Below are 20,133 nucleotides of genomic sequence, written 5' to 3' on the forward strand. Positions count from 1 at the left end.
GTTGGCGAGTTCACTACTGTAGCAGATAGGGCATTCCACGGCCTCACTACTCTTTGCGGAAAGAACCTACCTCTGACCTCTGTCCTATATCTATTACCCCTCAGTTTAAAGCTATGTCCCCTCGTGCCAGCCACTTCCATCCGCGGGAGAAGGCTCTCACTGTCCACCCTATCTAACCCCCTTATCATTTTGTATGCCTCTATTAAGTCTCCTCTTAACCTTCTTCTCTCCAACGAAAACAACCTCAAGTCCATCAGCCTTTCCTCATAAGATCTTCCCTCCATACCAGGCAACATCCTGGTAAATCTCCTCTGCACCCGCTCCAAAGTCTCCACGTCCTTCCTATAATGCGGTGACCAGAACTGTACGCAATACTCCAAATGCGGCCGTACCAGAGTTTTGTACAGCTGCAACATGACCTCCTGACTCCGGAACTCAATCCCTCTACCAATAAAGGCCAACACTCCATAGGCCTTCTTCACAACCCTATCAACCTGGGTGGCAACTTTCAGGGATCTATGTACATGGACACATAGATCCCTCTGCTCATCCACACTTCCAAGAACTTTACCATTAGCCAAATATTCCGCATTCCTGTTATTCCTTCCAAAGTGAATCACCTCACACTTCTCTACATTAAACTCCATTTGCCACCTCTCAGCCCAGCTCTGCAGCTTATCTATGTCCCTCTGTAACCTGCTACATCCTTCCACACTGTCGACAACACCACCGACTTTAGTGTCGTCTGCAAATTTACTCACCCACCCTTCTGCGCCTTCCTCTAGGTCATTGATAAAAATGACAAACAGCAACGGCCCCAGAACAGATCCTTGTGGTACGCCACTTGTAACTGAACTCCATTCTGAACATTTCCCATCAACCACCACCCTCTGTCTTCTTTCAGCTAGCCAATTTCTGATCCACATCTCTAAATCACCCTCAATCCCCAGCCTCCGTATTTTTTGCAATAGCCTACCATTGGGAACCTTATCAAACGCTTTGCTGAAATCCATATACACATCAACTGCTCTACCCTAGTCTACCTGTTCAGTCACCTTCTCAAAGAACTCAATAAGGTTTGTGAGGCATGACCTACCCTTCACAAAGCCACGCTGACTATCCCTGATCATATTATTCCTATCTAGAAGATTATAAATCTTGTCTCTTATAATCCCCTCCAAGACTTTACCCACTACAGACGCGAGGCTCACCAGTCTATAGCTGCCGGGGTTGTCTCTGCTCCCCTTTTTGAACAAAGGGACCACATTTGCTATCCTCCAGTCCTCTGGCACTATTCCTGTAGCCAATGATGACATAAAAATCAAAGCCAAAGGTCCAGCAATCTCTTCCCTGGCCTCCCAGAGAATCCTAGGATAAATCCCATCAGGTCCCGGGGACTTATCTATTTTCAGCCTGTCCAGAATTGCCAACACCTCTTGCCTACGTACCTCAATGCCATCTATTCTATTAGCCTGGGTCTCAGCATTCTCCTCCACAACATTATCTTTTTCCTGAGTGAATACTGACGAAAAATATTCATTTAGTATCCCGCCTATCTCTTCAGACTCCACACACAACTTCCCATCCCTGTCCTTGACTGGTCCTACTCTTACCCTAGTCATTTGCTTATTCCTGACATACCTATAGAAAGCTTTTGGGTTTTCCTTGATCCTACATGCCAAATAATTTGAGGCTGAATTTCATGTTAATACCCTCCGTGAATACCTCATCCTCCTCCAGAATCTTCCCTTAAATCACCAAGACGACTCCCTTTTCTAGTCCCCCTGCTGACAACACTTCCTCCAACAATGAAGGAGCCGGTGCTACCGGGAAGGTAGGGAACACTTTCCTTTCAAAGTCCCGGATCTGCATGTACCGAAACCCAACCCCCCGTCAATCTGTATTTCACTCCCAACTCTTCTCAACTCGCAAATCGTCCCCAATGAACAAATCCGCCATTACAATGATACCTTTCTCTTCCCAACCTCCATATCTCCCATCCATCCTTCCTGGCCCGAACACGTGATTCCCCCTAATCGGCATCCCCACTGCCCCAGTCCTCAATTTAAAGTGTAGCCTAAAATGTCTTAAAATCCTCAGTGTAGTCACCACCACCTGACTCCCTGAATACTTTCCTGGGGCCATTGGGAGCAGTGCCGTTGCTAACGCCCGCAAACTGACCCCTTACAAGAGCCCACCTCCATCCTTACCCACATAGCCTTTCCCTCCTTACACCATCCGCTCCCTTCTCAGCCTTTGCCGCCCAATAATAATAAACCATTTGGGAGGCCCTTTCACCTTCCCCTCTGTAATACCACCTTTCTAATCCTGGGGGCCTTCCCACCCCTCCCCCCCTTGAAGAACGATTTAGGAAGAAAGACTGGCACACAGGAACAGAAACAGGAAGCACAGCAACAGTTGATTTTGACAGCCCGTACCCGGCCTGCCAATGACAAAGGGAGATTATCCCACCTTGCCAAATCTGCCTTCACCCTCCCACCAAACTAATAAAGTTAAACTTCCGGAGCTCTGCCCAGTCCCAAGCCATCTCCCCCTCCCCCCCCCAGATACTTAAAGTGAGACGTCGCCAAGCGGAATGGCAACCTTCCCACCCCCAGTGGGAAGATCATAAAAACCTCACTTTTCCCTAGGTTCTGGAGAACTTCCCAAACCTCTGGAGCAGCTCAATTATACTCCCCCCATCGATACCTTCAGCTCTGAAAAGTACAGGAGATCATCTGCATACAGAGACACCCTATGTTCTACCCCACCTCTCACTATCCTCTTCCACAACCCCGAGCTCCTTAAAGCAATGGCCACGGTTTCTATAGTCAATGCAAACAAGGGGGGGTGGGGTAAAAGAGAGGAGGAGAAGACATGGGCACCCATGCCTCGTACCCCGATGCAATGCAAAATATCCTGAATTCAAATTATTCGTACACAAACTAGCCTTTGGTTCCTTTTTAAAATAAATTTAGAATATCCAATTCGTTTTTTTCCAATCAAGGGGCAATTTAGCATGGCCAACCCACCTACTCTGCACATCTTTGAGTTGTGGGGGCGAAACACACGCAAACACGGGGAGAATGTGCAAACCCCACACTGATAGTGACCCAGAACCGGTATCGAACCTGGGACCTCGGCGCTGTGAGGCAGCAATGCTAACCACTGCACCACCGTGCCTTTGGTTCCTTATATAACACACGCACCCATGCCCCAAACACTGGCCCGATCCCAAACCTCTACAATACTGCCATCAGATAACCCCATTCTACCCGGTCAAATGCCTTCTCTGCATCCACCACCACCACTTCAGTCTCCCTTCCCTCTGCTGGGGAGAGGACCACATTCAGCAACCTCCTCACATTTGGAAACAACTGCCTTCTCTTAACAAACCCCACCTGGTCCTACCCAATCACCTTCGGGAGACACCCCTTCAGCCTCAACGCTAACACCTTCGCCAAAATTTTGACAACTACATTCAGCAGTGAAATGGAGCTATACGACCCACATTCCACCAGGTCCTTATCTTCCTTTAGCAATAACAAGATGGAGGCCTGTCCCATTGTTTGTGGCAAGACACCCCTGTCCATCCGCATCCGTGTCCGGACTACCTCCCCATCTGCTACCTCCCTTCGGTGTTGGCCCACGACCATGCAGCCTGCCTTCTCCCCATACTTGTATACTGTCCCTTCCACCTTTCTTAGCTGGACAAGTGATCGATCCTCGCTTGTAGCTCCTTCCTCTTAACCAGGAGACCTGGGTCTGCGCCCTCAGTGAGCTTCCCATCTACTTCCAAAATCTCTTAACAGTTTATGACGTTCTTCCCTCTCCACCCTACCTTCCATGGTCTTTAACGAGATCACTTCACCCTTTACTACCTTCAATGCCTCCCAGACATCCGATTACAAGAACTCCCATTTATAATTAAACATCACACACTCCTCGATCACCTTTCCAATCTTCTAATAGAAGCTCTGGGCTGCTAGTAACCCCACATCCATTCTCCAGTTCAGTCTCTGAGCTACCACTTTTAACAGTACCACATCCATCCAGTGTGGGGCATGATCCGGAATCACGATTGCTGAGTACTCAGATCTGAATTCCAGCCAATAGTGCCTTTCCCATGACAAAAAAATAAATTCTTGAGTACACCTTGTGCACCGGGGAGAAAAAAGAAAACTCTCGTACCTCTGGAGGTAGGGACCTCCATGAATCTACCCCTCCTAGCTCCCTCATAAGCCCAGCCAACGCTTTTGGGACAGCGAGCATGGCTGGAAGTTGTCCACCTTAGGATCCAACACCATGTTCCGAATCTCCCCCTACTATCAGCTCATGGTTATCCAGATCGAGGATGGCATCCAACACCTTCTTTCCACCCCCGCATCGTCCCAGTTGGGACCGTATGCGCACACTAATGCCACCAACTGACCTTCCAAAATGCCTGTCACCACTACATACCTGCCCCCCTGATCTGCCACCACCTTCTCCATCTGGAATCGTATTCTCTTGTCTACCAGTACTGCCACACCCCAAACCCTACTGTCAAACTTCGAGTGAAACACATGACTCACCAAACCCTTCCCAAGCTTCACCTGATCTTTCACCTTCAGGTGCGTCTCCTGTAGCATCACTACATCAGCCTTTATAATAACAATAATTGTCACAAGTAGGCTTACATGAACACTGCAATGAAGTTACTGTGAAAGGTCCCTAGTCGCCACATTCTGGCGCCTGTTCAGATACACAAAGCGAGAATTCAGAATGTCCAAATTATCTAACAGCACTTCTTTGGACTGTGGGAGGAAACCGGAGCACCTGGTGGAAACCCAGAAAGACACGGGAGAACGTGCAGACTCTGAAACAGACAGTGACCCAAGCGGGAATCGAACCTGGGACCCTGAAGCAACAATGCTAACCTCAAACATGTGAAAACCTTTGATCTCTTCACCGGTCCCTATAACCCCTCACGTTCCTATTCTGACTGAGGTCCCTCACTCACCCCCCCCCCCCATTTTATTCACTATCATCATATCTCTGGGTCCTGCCTCTCAGGCCAAACCCACCCCATCTTTGTTACCATCCAACCCACCAACTAGTCCCCCATATCAACCCTTTATGCAGCATCACTTCCCTCCCTCTTCCTTTCATGCCCCCCAGGCCCATCAGAACGTGCTCAACCAGACTTCGACAGCCGCAGCCCCCTTCCTCACCACACTCCCGTCCACCAGCCAGACTCTGCTTACTGGCGCGGCAGCCCCTACCCTCCTCCCAATCACCGCTTCCATAACCCAATCCCAGGGAGAAGAAAAAAAAGGGGACGCCCCATCAACACCCCCCCCCCCCCCGCCCCCAACCAACTAGCCCCACCAAAGTTAGTGCACTTTGCCCCCAAGTCCAAAATAATTATAACCAACTCAGAACACAGCCAGGCTACCCTCCCGCATTCAACCAACTCAAGACACCTACTTTCCTACCACCCAGTACACAAATGTTTTTTCCAACATTCTGTTTGTGACCTCTTCTATCTAAACAGGAAGATTGACAATTTAAACTGTCGTTACACAACAATGTTTATTTTCAGTTATGCTAGTTCAAAACCATTTCTCAGTGGTCAACTATGGGTCTCAACACCTCTCCTTACCAATCACAACTCCCGCCCCATGTTAAACTTCCAAAGGCCGCCCGTTTCACACCCTCCAACCCGTATCCTTTTTATTTAGAGGTGTTTTTTAAAAACCCTCTTGTAATTAACCAATGCTGTTCGTTATAAATTTAGATTTTTACATTTTCACAACTACATTGGACGATTCCCTTCCTTTAATGTGATATCCCACTTTTAACCTGGCTACATAGCAAAATTCATGACTTTAATATTTTACTGAGATTCAACAAATAGTCACTTTTATTTCTCGTATATTCATTCCAGAGGATATCTTACATCCATTGTAGCATTTTAGAAGATGAAGATAAAGGGTAGATTATCGTATTCAAAGTTGATGCAACAGAAAGTTGTTGCAGGCAATTATATTCATTGGACACAATGCTGTTGGCAGAAACATAGCAAGAGTGATAGACTTCACCCTCCAACTTTCTCAAATTCCACAAGAGATCTGCTAGCAAAGTTTTACAAAGGATAGGTTTAGTCTGATCAACGGCATTCTAATTTTGAAACAACTTTTGATGCATTAGCCTCAAGCTACAGGGCGGCACAGTGGTAAGCACTGCTGCCTCAGGGTGCTGAGGACCCAGTTCGATCCCAGCCCTGTATCACTGTCCGTATGCAGTTTGCACATTCTCCCAGTGTCCGCGTGGGTCTCACCCCCACAACCCAAAGATGTGCAGGGTAGGTGGTTTGGCCACGCTAAATTGTTCCTTATTTGGAAAATAAATGAATCGGGTACTTTAAATTCATTTTTTTTAATTTTTTTTTAAAATCAAGCTACATATTACATTTCATCTTAATTTAACTTTATTTCTCCCAATTCAACTGGATGGCAGGCATACATACCTTGAGCATACAGTGTGAGTACAGCTTGAATAGCAATGTAGACTCCACTAAATTGGTATGTTTCAAACATCACCTGAAACAAAGAAGAATTTGTAAGTAGCCAGCCTCAGTTTTCCATCCATCTTATCCATCCTACATTTTTAAACCAATTGACCAACAGCCAATAAGTATAACACACCCATACGCATACAAGGTTCCTCGTACTTTCCTGCCTGACTTTTATATATTCCTAAGATGATTTCTTGTTTTCGGCAATCTACTCTTGCTTGAAGCTGCACTTGAAAATTGAAAGAAGAAAGCCCACTTTTCCTCCTGACCTCAGATCATCGTTCTGTTTGGGCAGCTCAGCCTGTGGGGAAAATACAATTGCTCAGGTCCATCAAGGTTGGATTGTGATGATTTTCCACTCGTAGTAACTCAAACATGGATTACGGTGAGATGCTGAAACTCCTCTCTAACACTTTGTGCAGACATAATTTAGTCCATATCGTATTTGTTGCAGCATTAAGACCTGGGCTTTGATTTGCATGCAACCTGCTTTACAAAGCATGTAACAGGGAAGGAGTTATTTTAGGATTTGTCCACAATGTGTATCCAATTCTAAAATTAGAGAGCAGGAATTCTGAATCATGCAATCACTAATTTTCTGCCTGTAGTGAGGCTATTCGGCCCATCATGTCTGCGCCAGCCAACAACTAACTCCGCAGTCTAATGCCACTTAACACAAATAATCTGTCAGCCCTGCATCCCAACAATTTTAACTCAAAGGTCCAGTTCCTGGGAGCAATACTGTGCCAGAACTTTGCTATACTGGTTGTGATGCAGAGTAATTTGGGGTCAGCAGTTTCGACCATGCCATACTATTCACATTTGATACAGACTGGCAAGACTAGTATACACTGCAGGATTTTGTTGTCACTTGTTGGAAGTGAGAGATGTCAGCTTTCTGCATCCACTGCCAGGTCACATATAGAATGGTTTGAGGAGCAGGGCGTACTGTTTGGAGAGTACCCCTTAATGAACAAGAACTCCCTCCTCCATATATCAGAGAGTATTCTTGTTTTTTTTTTTGCAGAATTAAATTAATTTTGCATTAATTATCACGCAATGCATTCAATTTTTAATTTTAAAAACTTCATACTCCCAATAGTTTCACCTCCCTACAGTATTTCACATATAAAGACCACAGATTCCTTAAGCAGACAAATGAGTCAAAGCCAGTGTCTTAATACTGCAACACATACAAATATAGACAAAATGTCTACCCACCTGGTCCAATTATCTCTCACTCTCGAGTCCTTGATCATGACTCCCCATGTTTAACTCCAGAAAAGATCAATAAGTAGATCGCTAATTCTGATAAAGCAACAGTTTCTAAGAATTTGATGAACATTTGTCAGATTCAATACTTCAGGATTTAACTGTTATAATGCTTAAGTGCACACAATACCTGCACAAAGTCCATACCTTGGGTAGAATTCAACATTAGACTGTGGCCTTTTATTCCTCACTGATGTGCAAGGTTTGGAATCTTTCCAAACAGTAAAACAGAAAGCTGAACAAACCCACCATTGCGCTCTGTACAATCTATTCACTGGGCAAAGCAAGGGAGGAAGATGAAATAATCACCTTCACATATCACAACCATTGAACATGGGAAAGTGGGTTAAACCTGCCTCCACCATATTGTATTTTAGACCCTAACTACTTGCTGTGTGAAAACGTTTTGCACATCGCTTTTGCCAATAAGGTTAAAATCGGTGTCCTCTCATTCTCGAATATTTCACATGCGTGAATAGTTTTCTCCTTTCTAACCTGTCCAGACTCATGATCTTAACGTCACAGGGCAGCATGGTGGCACTGTGGTTAGCACTGCTGCCTCGAGCGGCACGGTGGCGCAGTGGTTAGCACTGCTACCTCATGGCACCAAGGACCTGGGTTCGATCCCGGCCCCTTGTCTGTGTGGAGTTTGCACATTCTCCCGGTGTCAGAACGGGTCTCACCCCCACAACCCAAAGATGTGCAGGATAGGTGAATTGGCCCCACTAATTTGTCCTTAATTGGAAAAATAATGAATTGGGTACTCTAAATTTATTTTTTATTTTTTTATAAAGATAACACTGATAAACATTAAGTGGTTCACTCATTATATGGCATATTGTTAACTAATGCACAAGGAACGGTGATGAACTCAACTCGCTGTATGACTGAAAGACCAAGATGCCACAACTGGGGCAACACAGTGGCGCAGTGGTTAGCATTGCTGCCTCGCGGCGCCAAGGTCCCAGGTTCGATCCCGGCTCTGTGTCACTGTCCCTGTGGAGTTTGCACAAACTTCCTGTGTTTGTGGGTTTCACCCCCACAACCCAAAAGATGTGGAGGGTAGGTGGATTGGCCACACTAAATTTCCCCTTAATTGGAGAAAATTAATTGGGTACTCTTAAATTTATTTTTTTTTTTAAAATATGCCACAGCTGGAACTAACATGGGTTAATCTCAGAAACAAGCAGAAACTGCATTGGATACTTGACACATTCTGACATATTACTGCTGCCACATCCGGCAAGTTGGACAAGTTAATTCTTCAATACTGATGGCTTATCAACCGTTAAAACAAAATTATGAACCAGAGTTCCTCAAGCAGGTCTAAACCACCCCAAGCCAGTCCCTGCTGATGTAGCATATTTTGCACAGTCAGAGGCTGTCAACTGCACAGAATCACCCATTGTCACAGAGGATCGTGTTCAGCAAGCTGGAATAGTAAGAGGGGAAGTCAGGTTGGCAACAAAAAAGAAACTGCTCAAGCACAACCTGAAGTTGTCTGACATCAATGTTAAACAGCAGGAAAAGGCTCAGTTGAATGCATGAGTTGGTGAGCAATGATACATTGCAGTGTCAGCCAGTCCAAACACTGAGCGTGGACCTCCTGAACAAGGATAAAAATAGCAAGATGAACATCAGCAGCTCATTCACAGTTCTGCTGCATTACCAATTTTCATTGTTCCACCATTGACATATGTGCCTCCAGTTGTCTCAGCCACAAACTCTGGAATTCCATCCCTAACCTCGCCATCTTTCGAATCCTTTAAGACGCTCCTTAAATCCTCCCTCCTTGACCATGTTTAAGGACACTTATTCCAAGATCACCCAAGGTAGCTCAATGTGAAATGTTGTTACTAAGATGGTCTGGGGAGCATAGAGGACATCTCACATCTCAATTAACAAAACCTTAATTAGCTAAACAAATTCAAGTAGCCAACAATTATTGCACTATTCTGTTATGTTTCTCAACATGGCAGACTACAGAACGCTTAGATCTAACTTCAACACTTTTGTCGTATTTATTGAACAGATTTTCCATGTGAATGATGTACAGACTTCACTCTGGAAAATGAGATTTATAGGCAGATGCAGCAAACCCCATCTCAGCTCCAAGTTCCTCCAAAACAAAGTGTGCAAACAACACCCTGCCAGTGAGGTATCCACCACCTTCTCCAGGATACTCAAGTAGAAACCAGACAAGTGGATGTGATGGAGAACAAGGCCCTGCTCACAGAATTCTCTCCTGCTGAACCAGTCTTCCACAAATAATGTTCAGCTGCTTTCCAAGGACTGAACAAATCCCTGGTCAGTTACGACTCAAATGAAAAGCTGGTCCTACCCAACCATGTCTTGGGGGAGGAAAGGTTGTTCAGAGAGCACAAATATTTCCTGCATACTGATCAAATTCCCAATGCCACAGGTCAATGACTGATGAGATATGCTAGAATGGCATTGAGAATAACTTTGCAATGAGTTTGACAAGTGTGATCAGAGAAGCTTGATCAAAGAGGTAGGTTTTAGGGAGTGTGTCTTCAGGAAGGAAAGAAGGGAGAGGTGTGGGGTGAAAATTCCAGATCTTTGGGTCCAGGCTGCTGAAAGTAAGACCAGTGGTGGGGCAGTTTAAGTTGAGAGTGCAAAAGAGGCCAGAATTAATATTCTGAGGATTGTGGAGCCGGGGGAGATTGCAGAGGAGGGGTGAGGCCATGGAGGGTTTAAAAACAAGGCTAAGAATTTTAATATTCAAAAAAATGTAAAGTGTCCAATTTTATTTTTCAATTAAGGGGCAATTTAGCGTGGCCAATTCACCTACCCTGCACATCTTTGGGCTGTGGGGGTGAAACCCATGCAGACACGGGAAGAATGTGCAAGCCCCCCCGGGATCGAACCCGGGTCCTCAGCGCCTGAGGCAGCAGTGCTAACCACCGTGCCACTGCAAGAATTTTAATATGAAAGCAAATTACTGCGGATGCTGGAACCTGAAACAAAGGCAGAAAATACTGGACAATCTCAGCAGGTCTGTCAGCATCTGTGGAGGGAAGAGGGAGCTCATATTTAGAGCTTGGATGACTCTTTGTCAAAGCTGGTATTTTCTGATGAGGAGAATTTTAAAATCAATACATTGCTTGACCAGGAGCCAATGAAGGTCAGTGAGCACAGGGATGATAGGGGAACAGAAGTTGCTGCAAGTGCAAATCTAACTTAACTCAATATTCCGAGTCTCAGAGGTGACAGTGAAAAATCGAGCAGCCTATCAGAGAAAGGCAAGCGTCATTTCACTCAAAATGAAAGAGCAGCACAAATTTGGATTAATAATTCATTGATATTGAATCTTCTATACAAGAACCACATCATTGCTACTTTTCTTCAGCGTGAAAACTATTTCTGATGCACAACTTAATCATTCATGAAAAAACCCAGTGAGGCTCTGCCCCCTTCAATACTCAGATCGGTCAGGCAAAAGCCCAGCTATCGCACAGCTCAAGACACATGTACCAAATGGCAAACATTAGTCAGCAGCTGCACCCACTCTGATTTCACTGCAATGCTTGCAGGCACAAGGACATTTGGAACGAAGTGAGTGTTGTTGAGTGGAGTGGGCACCAACGTCCACAAACATTTATGGCTTTGATGGGATCTCAAGAGCTAAGAATTGTGCCAGGTCTGCAATGGATATTCAACGCCAGTTGCAGAACTGCCCCACCAACCACCACACGCTACCTCCGAGCACAAAGTGCATCCACTACAAGCACTCCATGGAAACCCCCAATCAACAAGGCCACTGAATTGAACAATGAGTAGCAAAAGCGGTCAGGTTGGCTAACCATTTGGGGGTAAAAGAAATTAGTTCCCCGACCAGAGTCTAGTGTCAACAGTCACCATCGCTCTCAGAGCTGAGGCGCCAAACAATCGGCCCACTACCTCATCAGGTGTCGTAACTCACATTTTGGGAACTATATAGTTCTGTACCAATGAATACATACACATGATTATAATGAAATAAATAGGCTGTGGGTAAACATGTCATAAAGATTAACAATACCAAAACCATAATACACTACTCTCTGCTCTCAAACTAAATACATGAGACTGGCTAACTAGACTAGTTACAGTGCAAACATAGATCAAATTTCAGAGCATTCCAAACTATTTTTAGCTTGATAAATAAACCAAGCCCACAGTGACATGACCAAGTTCATTCCTAAAATCTCTGTGATGGGAGACGGTCGGATAAACCAGCTAAGTTGCTTTCCCGATTCCCTCAGACAATATGCATCTTCCTGGGTTAACTGTCTACACAGAAATTGTCACAATTTTCAACATCGACCCAATTAGCCTAAATTTTATATTTATAAGCTCAAGTTAACACGGAGGAAATGCACCAACCTGAATCTGGAAAGAAATCCTGTTTTCAATGAACGAATGAGGCTGTGTCAAAAGCTTGTTTACAGAGTTTGCACTGGAGGCTCGCACCCAACAGTCAGTCATTCCAAACCGCTTCCCAAGTACCTTCACCACACACACACACACCCAATTGTTGCACAACATTTAACTTAATTTAAGTAATTTCCTTTTTAAAATCAGTACAAAAAGGGCTTTGGAAAAGGTTAATCCATCCAGTGGAGCTGACAAATAGTTTAACCCTTCTAGTAATCTGTAAACTGTGAAAAACAGCCATACTTTTTTTGAAATTATGAACTGACTGTATGCTCAACATCTGACCTGCCTTTTCGCCTCAATGAGATTATAATTGGTCAATATGAAGAAATATCCTGAGGTGCTAAAAGTCCCTTGGCAAATTCCAAGTACAGCCTTCTGGGTCCAGATGAGGCCAGATAATTGTTGTGCTAGCAGCCTTTAGAGAGTCAGAGGAAGAAAAAGAGCCTCGGAAACAAGTCAATTGTTTTTCCCATCTCCCTGAAATCTAAGTTTTTCTCAAAAATTTGTATTTCTCAAACATTCTTACCTCTATTATCTTTTCTCGATTTTTTGTGGGGTTCATTGGTGGCTCAGTTAGAAGAATCTTGCAATTCTTGGAGTCTACATCTAATTTCTCAGGGCCAAATGTGTAATCCCACAGATGCTTCATGTCATCCCAGTTTCGAACAATGCCATTTTCCATTGGATAGTTAACCTCTAACATAGAACGCAACTCACTGGCTTCATCACCCACCATCAGATCCTGTGAAAAGAAAATGAAAGATGATAAACTCCAGACTGAGGTCACCATCAATAACTTTCAAGAATAAAGAAAGCCCAACTTAAAAAACAAAACAAAACCACCAGGATATTTGGAGAGCAACAATTTTAAGGAAGTACAGCAAAATAAATCTGCATTGGGCAGGTTATTGGCTGAATGAACTTGTTGAGTAAAATGCTCAGTTGGCTCATTTTACGTCTGAAAAACCAAGAAAGTTTTGCAAACTTTGGAGAGGAAACATAGTGCCCACTTGCAAGGAAGGGGGTCTGGAAAGCTTTCCTTGGGACAGTGTGATGAGTGCAGTTTTGAATGAATGAGGGGCAGCATACAAGAAATGTCTTTTGGAGATAGGCACAGCATGAAGTAGGGCCGTGGGTGAGGAGTGATGAAAGATCATGGCTGAAAACAGCTTGGTCCATGATAGACATCCCAGGAATAGAGCTACCATTGAAGTTGACAATGGGTCGCAGTGCTTAAAATGCAAGCGGGTAAATCCATCAGTGATTACAACTGCACTGAACTCAAACAAGTCGCAAATCAAACCAAAATATTTCCGATTGAGTTCCGGAGTCGGGAGGTCATGTTGCAGCTGTACAGAACTCTGGTCCGGCCGCATTTGTAGTATTGCGTACAGTTCTGGTCACCGCATTATAGGAAGGACGTGGAGGCTTTGGAGCGGGTGCAGAGGAGATTTACCAGGATGTTGCCTGGTATGGAGGGAAAATCTTATGAGGAAAGGCTGACGGACTTGAGGTTGTTTTCGTTGGAGAGAAGAAGGTTAAGAGGAGACTTAATAGAGGCATACAAAATGATCAGGGGGTTGGATAGGGTGGACAGTGAGAGCCTTCTCCCGCGGATGGATATGGCTGGCACGAGGGGACATAACTTTAAACTGAGGGGTAATAGATATAGGACAGAGGTCAGAGGTAGGTTCTTTACGCAAAGAGTAGTGAGGCCGTGGAATGCCCTACCTGCTACAGTAGTGAACTCGCCAACATTGAGGGCATTTAAAAGTTTATTGGATAAACATATGGATGATAATGGCATAGTGTAGGTTAGATGGCTTTTGTTTCGGTGCAACATCGTGGGCCGAAGGGCCTGTACTGCGCTGTATTGTTCTATGTTCTATGTTCTATGAAACATATATTAATCAAAGGCCCTTTAAGCAAAATACTCTTGCACAAAATATTTGAATTCTCTTAGTATTAACATCAGGCATATTCAGTTATTTTTAATGGAAAACTTGTGGTTTATTTTCATTTATTTTTTCCTTTTCACCCAAGGACACTGATGTTACAAAAAACACAATACCCAGAATTCCTTTTAACATTTAGGAGGAAATGGTTTACATTAGGAGTGTAACGACTTTCAAAACCAAATCGATACAATCTGTGTCCATAAGAATTCAGAGATTGTTTGACAGCAACAAATGGGAAAACCGCTAGCCTATTTCTCTCCATTCCTGGTCAACATCAACTCCAATCTTTCCACCGCTGTCCTGATTGAGATCATCAATCCTTCTACATGACAATGCTGGTAAGAGATCTCTTGAAGGCAATCTTAAGGTGAAATTCCTGTGGTCTCAATTAGTTTATAACCTCTTATAAACTGGGATAAGTTGTTTGCTATAGAGTGCAAATGCATAAAAAACAAATGCACATTAAAGGCAGGCAGCGGCTGTGGAGGGGGATTGGAGTTTGGGGGGGGGGGGGAAAAAGAGAGAAACGGACGATGGCTATGGGACAGTATTTTGCATTGCAAGTATTACATCCTACATGATTGTGCATCTTTATATCTGGGTGGACGAGAATGGGCTTATTGATACTGTATGGGTGGGAGTATGAAAATACAAGACAACTGTTCAACAGAGCTATTCCATAACAGAGATCTTAGACAAAAGCAAGAATGTATAGAGTTTTCCTTCTATCTGTTTTCTGGCCAAAGGACTTGAAATGCAAGCTATGCACACGGCATTGGTACAACCAACTGACAAATTTGATACAATACTTGCACTGGATACATTGCTATTTGCTGACGACAATTTGCAGACTGCCTGTACGAAAGGTTCTGCGTTTAAGCACAGTACAGGAAGCACAAATTAACAACCAGTCATGCTCGAACAGTTTAATGGATGTACAAATATTGACTAGCACAAAGTAGAAAGCACTTCATGACCACAAAATGAGCACACAAACCTAGTCAGATATTAACTTGGATTCTGATAAAAATGATGAACGAAAGGAAAGCATTCATCAAATTTTGAAGTGATCCATTAAGTACATGCAATCAGTTTTAGGCAGACAAATACATTCAATTCTGGAATTAGTGACGGAACTGTAAAATAAGATACACAATTAAACCACCTTTAAGAAAAAAATAATCTCACCAATGCAAGTCTCAAACACAGCATACACAAATGTGTAGCATAAGTTTTGGATAAAACAGGTACAATATTTCTTGCTAGTTGGCCCACAACAAAGTGAATCTGCATTTATACAGGAATGCATCAACTCCTCCACCCGAGCAGCCAACATTCCATTGTCACTGAAAGAATGGGCAAAGTACTTGCGTCCAGGGGAATGCTAATGTTAAGCCCCAAACAACCAAATGCTATCACTTACACACATAAAAACATGGATAAATTCAGTTCAAATACATGCTTCAAAGCAAAATAAAGGTATTGTGGCAAATTCATGCTGCAGTGTGAAATACTAATAACCTCTACAGGCTTATTGCAATTTTTAAAGACAGAAAATTATTACTTTCTTTATTCAGGAGCCTTACCAAAATGGAATTTAACATTCCAACAGTCAGCATGAAATAATGGCAGGTCTAAATGTTCTTATAGCAAGACTTATTTTACAGGTGTTTCATTTATCAACCACCACCTCCTTAGTGTCGGCTAACCTGTTCCATTCACTATTGTTTATTCTTGGGTTTCTGGTCTGCAAATTGTCAGGAGGAAAGACATGGCCATAACTCAGAATGACTAGCCCTTCTAATTTCCCCAACTGTTTTGATAATCTGCTCAACTCCCCAATACTTGCTGGGCAGATTAGAAAAGGCTTTGCAGGTGCTAAGCTCGGTCTACCACTTTTATGACGTTATTTTATTGGTGCACTCATAGCATATAAACACATCTTTAAACAACCACCTTTTCTTGAGAATTATCTTACCTGAACTATTTAAGTGAATTTCGCAAGTGCTTTAGATCCTCGACCTGTTTTTTTAACCTTGGATTACGCAAGGGTTTGAGGAAGAAGTTTTCAGCTTTAGGAAGGGTGATGCGGCTTTCCTCTAAATGCCCACCACATGCCTATGAAATCCCAACAGCGCTCCACAGCTGAATGACTTATCATGCTGCCTACTCCCAGGTCCTTTTCCAATGCAAGGGTTCAGGGAAAAGGCAGGGAATGGCACCAAGTCATGATGCTCGTTTGGAGAACCGGTGCAGACACAATGGACCAAATGGCCTCCTTTTGCTCTGTCATAATTCTGTGATTCTGCTCTTTGGGAGGTGGCATTCGGCAGGGATAAGGGGGGCGGGGGTTGGAAGAGAGAGAGAGAAAGGAAGAAATGCAATTGCAGTGGATGACATATCCATGATTTTCCTACCAACGACATCTGATCTTTACCCAGCACCTGCCCAAATAGCCTGGAAAAGATCAGGAATTTGCGACGTGAGTAACACGTAATCCTGTGCTTGATCACCCTGATGCAATGCACCAGTCGACCAACATGTCACCAATGCAAAATCTGTCTAATCCATGCTTTTAAAACTTAAGTAGAACAGATAAGTTAACTTTCTGGCATAAGAGGAAACAGCAATTGACAAAAATGCTGTCTTGTTAGATGTTAAAAAAAGCTGCAAAATGTTAACGAAAAGGAATTATTTCAATGCAAAGTTTAGATGTTTTGATTGCAATACCAAAATAAAATGAAATGTAAAGATGGATCACACCACACTCCAACAACTTACTTACCATCTTTTTGTTATTCTACTTCAACAGGTGAAGAAAGAAGGAGAGAGAGAGAGAAAGAAGGTAAAAACAAAGGTCAGAAAAGGTCTGAGTGAAAACATCACTCCCGGAACTCAAAAGATGCAAAGTGCCTTCCAAAATTAAAAGAAGAAAATGACAGCATTTTGAGAAACCTCCCAATCAGTTGGTGTGGAGTCTAATGTGCAGCTAAACTCACTGTTCAGTGCCATTCCTTAAAAAACAAGTTACTCAAGAAATATTTAGTTTTGCAAAATGAATTTCAAGCGCACATTAGTTCCGCAATAACAAAAAGGTTATTTTTCTAAGTGTTACAGAATCAATACTATCAATCACACTGACCTGTTCCTCCATTTCTCTCAATTTGCAGAAAATTTTCCTTCTTGAAGTTAACTACATTGTTGCTTTTGTATTCAACAGAATAATCTTTTCATTATCTTATCTGAGACTGTGGGGCTAATACTGAGCGAGCATCTGAATTACAGCCTGGGAAATCATTTACACGACTATTTGAAATTCTTTCAATGAGAAGCAACATTTCTCACATTTTGTGCGAATCTTATGAACTTGCTCAACTTTTTAACCCTTTTCACCAAGGGCGGTGCGGACAACGTTTCTGGTTTGCAAACATATTCATCAAGTATGCACATTGCTGCTGCCAAAAAAATGGAAAATCCTTTCAAAAGGTTTTGTCAGGAGTTTGATTAAATTTAGAAAATATTGAGAGGTAAGAGGGAAAGCAAGAAGGTGGAACAGAGAACTGTTTACCCTCATTCAAAAAAAACACTTCGGAAAGACTACGCTGCATTTTTGGGCATCAGTATTTAACCTCTCTACTTAATGCACAAATTTGAAGTTGTACTGCAAACTGTTATTTCCATTGTATATTGTATTTGTGATAGCCAAGACCGGCAACTACAGGTCAAAACGTAACAGATTATCTTAACTTTGCTTGCGAAACATTTAATTATCTGTATACCTACAAAGCCTGGACATAATCTCAGCTTTAAATATTTAAATTTTAAAAAGATTAACTGAACACTCTTGGAAGCATCTTCTGAGAAGTTCCTACTGGTTTTGTAAGGTATGTTATTACAAGAGGGGTTTTGCCCTTCACTTTGTCATACAAAAGGAATGATCAAAGACATGCCAACACACTGGAATAAAATGGTTAAGAAAAACTGTGGTCACATCAAATTAGCAACTATATAGCCCTCCAGACCCTTTCTTACCTTGATCTCGATATTCCCAACTTTGGCAGTGGAGCGGATAATGGGACGGCCCACCAGCGCTGGAAAGATGTGCTCTGGAAAATTGGAGCCAGCATAGCCACATTTCACAAACTATACAAAGGGGACAAATGGGAAAAAATCATTTAGCTTCTTGTAGTCATGTCATTTTGCAGTTAATCATCCATCAACAAAGGAAATGCAGATGGAAATAAAAAAGACAATTTGGACTTCTTGAGAATAATCTCTTCAAGATTAGCATTTACACATTTCACTTTCAATATATATTATGTACCAATACTTGCACATGCATTAGTGCAGCCAGGAGCAAGTCCATTTAAGTTGTTACTCCCCCAAATGTCTCCTGGATAACTTCATAAATAACAAAAAAAAAATGGAAACACCAACCAACACAAATCTGTCTTTTTTGTATTCACTGTATGTGGGGTCGATGGCAAGGCCAGCTTTCTCCCATATCTCAATAAAAGCAAATTACTGTGGATGCTGGAATCTGAAACGAAAATGCTGGAAAATCTCAGCAGGTCTGGCAGCATCTGCAGGGAGAGAAAAGAGCTAACGTTTTGGCAGTCCGATGACTCTTTGTCAAAGCTTTGCCAAAACGTTAGCTCTTTTCTCTCCCTACAGATGCTGCCAGACCTGCTGAGATTTTCCAGCATTTTCTATTTCTCCCATATCTAATTGTCCTAGAGGAGTTGGTGATTAGCCAACTTCTGAAATTAGCTTAGTGATTTGCTAGGTCATTTCAGAAGACAATCAAGAATCAACCATATTGATCCTACAAAAATTACTCTGACACAAGCATTTTTATAGCAAATGCAATGGAGTGAAACATCCTGAGGCACTTCAAAGGAGCAAGCATCAAACAAAATTCAACAGAGCCACAGGAAGGAATTTGAGGGAGTGATGACCAATGACTTGGCCAAAGAGCATAGTTTTAAGGAATGTCTTATAGAAAGAGGAAAGGGGCAGAAAGGTTTAGGGAGGGAATTCTAGAGCTTGGCACCTTGGCAGCTGAAGGAACCATATTTGGAGCGATGAAAATTAGAGTTGTGCAAAAGGCCAGAAAAGCAACTTCAACACCACGGCAGCACGGTAGCATTGTGGATAGCACAATTGCTTCACAGCTCCAGGGTCCCAGGTTCGATTCCGGCTTGGGTCACTGTCTGTGCGGAGTCTGCACGTTCTCCCCGTGTGTGCGTGGGTTTCCTCCAGGTGCTCCGGTTTGCTCCCACAGTCCAAAGATGTGCCGGTTAGGTGGATTGGCCATGATAAATTGCCCTTAGCGTTGGGTGGGGTTACTGGGTTATGGGGATAGGGTGGAGGTGTTGACCTTGGGTAGGGTGCTCTTTCCAAGAGCCGGTGCAGACTCGATGGGCTGAATGGCCTCCTTCTGCACTGTAAATTCTATGATAATCTATGAAAAAACACCAATGACTTTGTAATAGAAAAAGGTAGATGTGATGAATTAATTGGTGTTTGAGCTTCAATTGCCTACTGTAGTATCACATTCCATTCACTAATAACCTTTGGTGAAGTAGAAATTTCTTCTAAAATTCTCCCTTTTATCTTAAGAAACTGACAGCTGAAAGACAACAAGAAAGGATTAACACAAGCAGTAATGTAAGAAAATAACTGAAGAGTGCAAATTCTCTGCCTTAGTGATTTCAACCCTAGGCTACACAAAGGGAAGCAAATTGCAGATGTAAGACTCAAACTTTCCAAAACACTGGGTTCAAAAGTTGAACTTGAAGCTTTTTTGAGGTCATGAGCCTGGCAGACAGAGGGGAGCACCTATGGCTGTTGCCCGTATGGACTTCAAGAAAGCATTTAATAAAGTTGCACAAAAGAGATTAT

General features: G+C 43.1%; 1 protein-coding gene across 2 annotated transcripts in view; it reads right to left on the reverse strand.

Annotated features, from left to right (window-relative positions):
• LOC140421981 (actin-related protein 2) overlaps window positions 1–20,133 on the reverse strand; it is a 76,865-nt gene that overhangs the window by 38,553 nt on the left and 18,179 nt on the right. Inside the window, exons 2-5 of one of the 2 annotated variants that reach the window (XM_072506957.1) lie at window positions 18,262–18,372; window positions 17,015–17,029; window positions 12,798–13,013; window positions 6,512–6,584 (exon numbers count right to left, since the gene is read on the reverse strand). In XM_072506957.1, the coding sequence (XP_072363058.1) occupies window positions 6,512–6,584; window positions 12,798–13,013; window positions 17,015–17,029; window positions 18,262–18,372 (415 nt within the window). The remainder of the gene's footprint in view (window positions 1–6,511; window positions 6,585–12,797; window positions 13,014–17,014; window positions 17,030–18,261; window positions 18,373–20,133) is intronic. The other variant, XM_072506958.1, reaches the window with a different exon arrangement.

Source organism: Scyliorhinus torazame, chromosome 1, assembly GCF_047496885.1.
Source record: "Scyliorhinus torazame isolate Kashiwa2021f chromosome 1, sScyTor2.1, whole genome shotgun sequence".
NCBI lineage: Eukaryota > Metazoa > Chordata > Chondrichthyes > Carcharhiniformes > Scyliorhinidae > Scyliorhinus > Scyliorhinus torazame.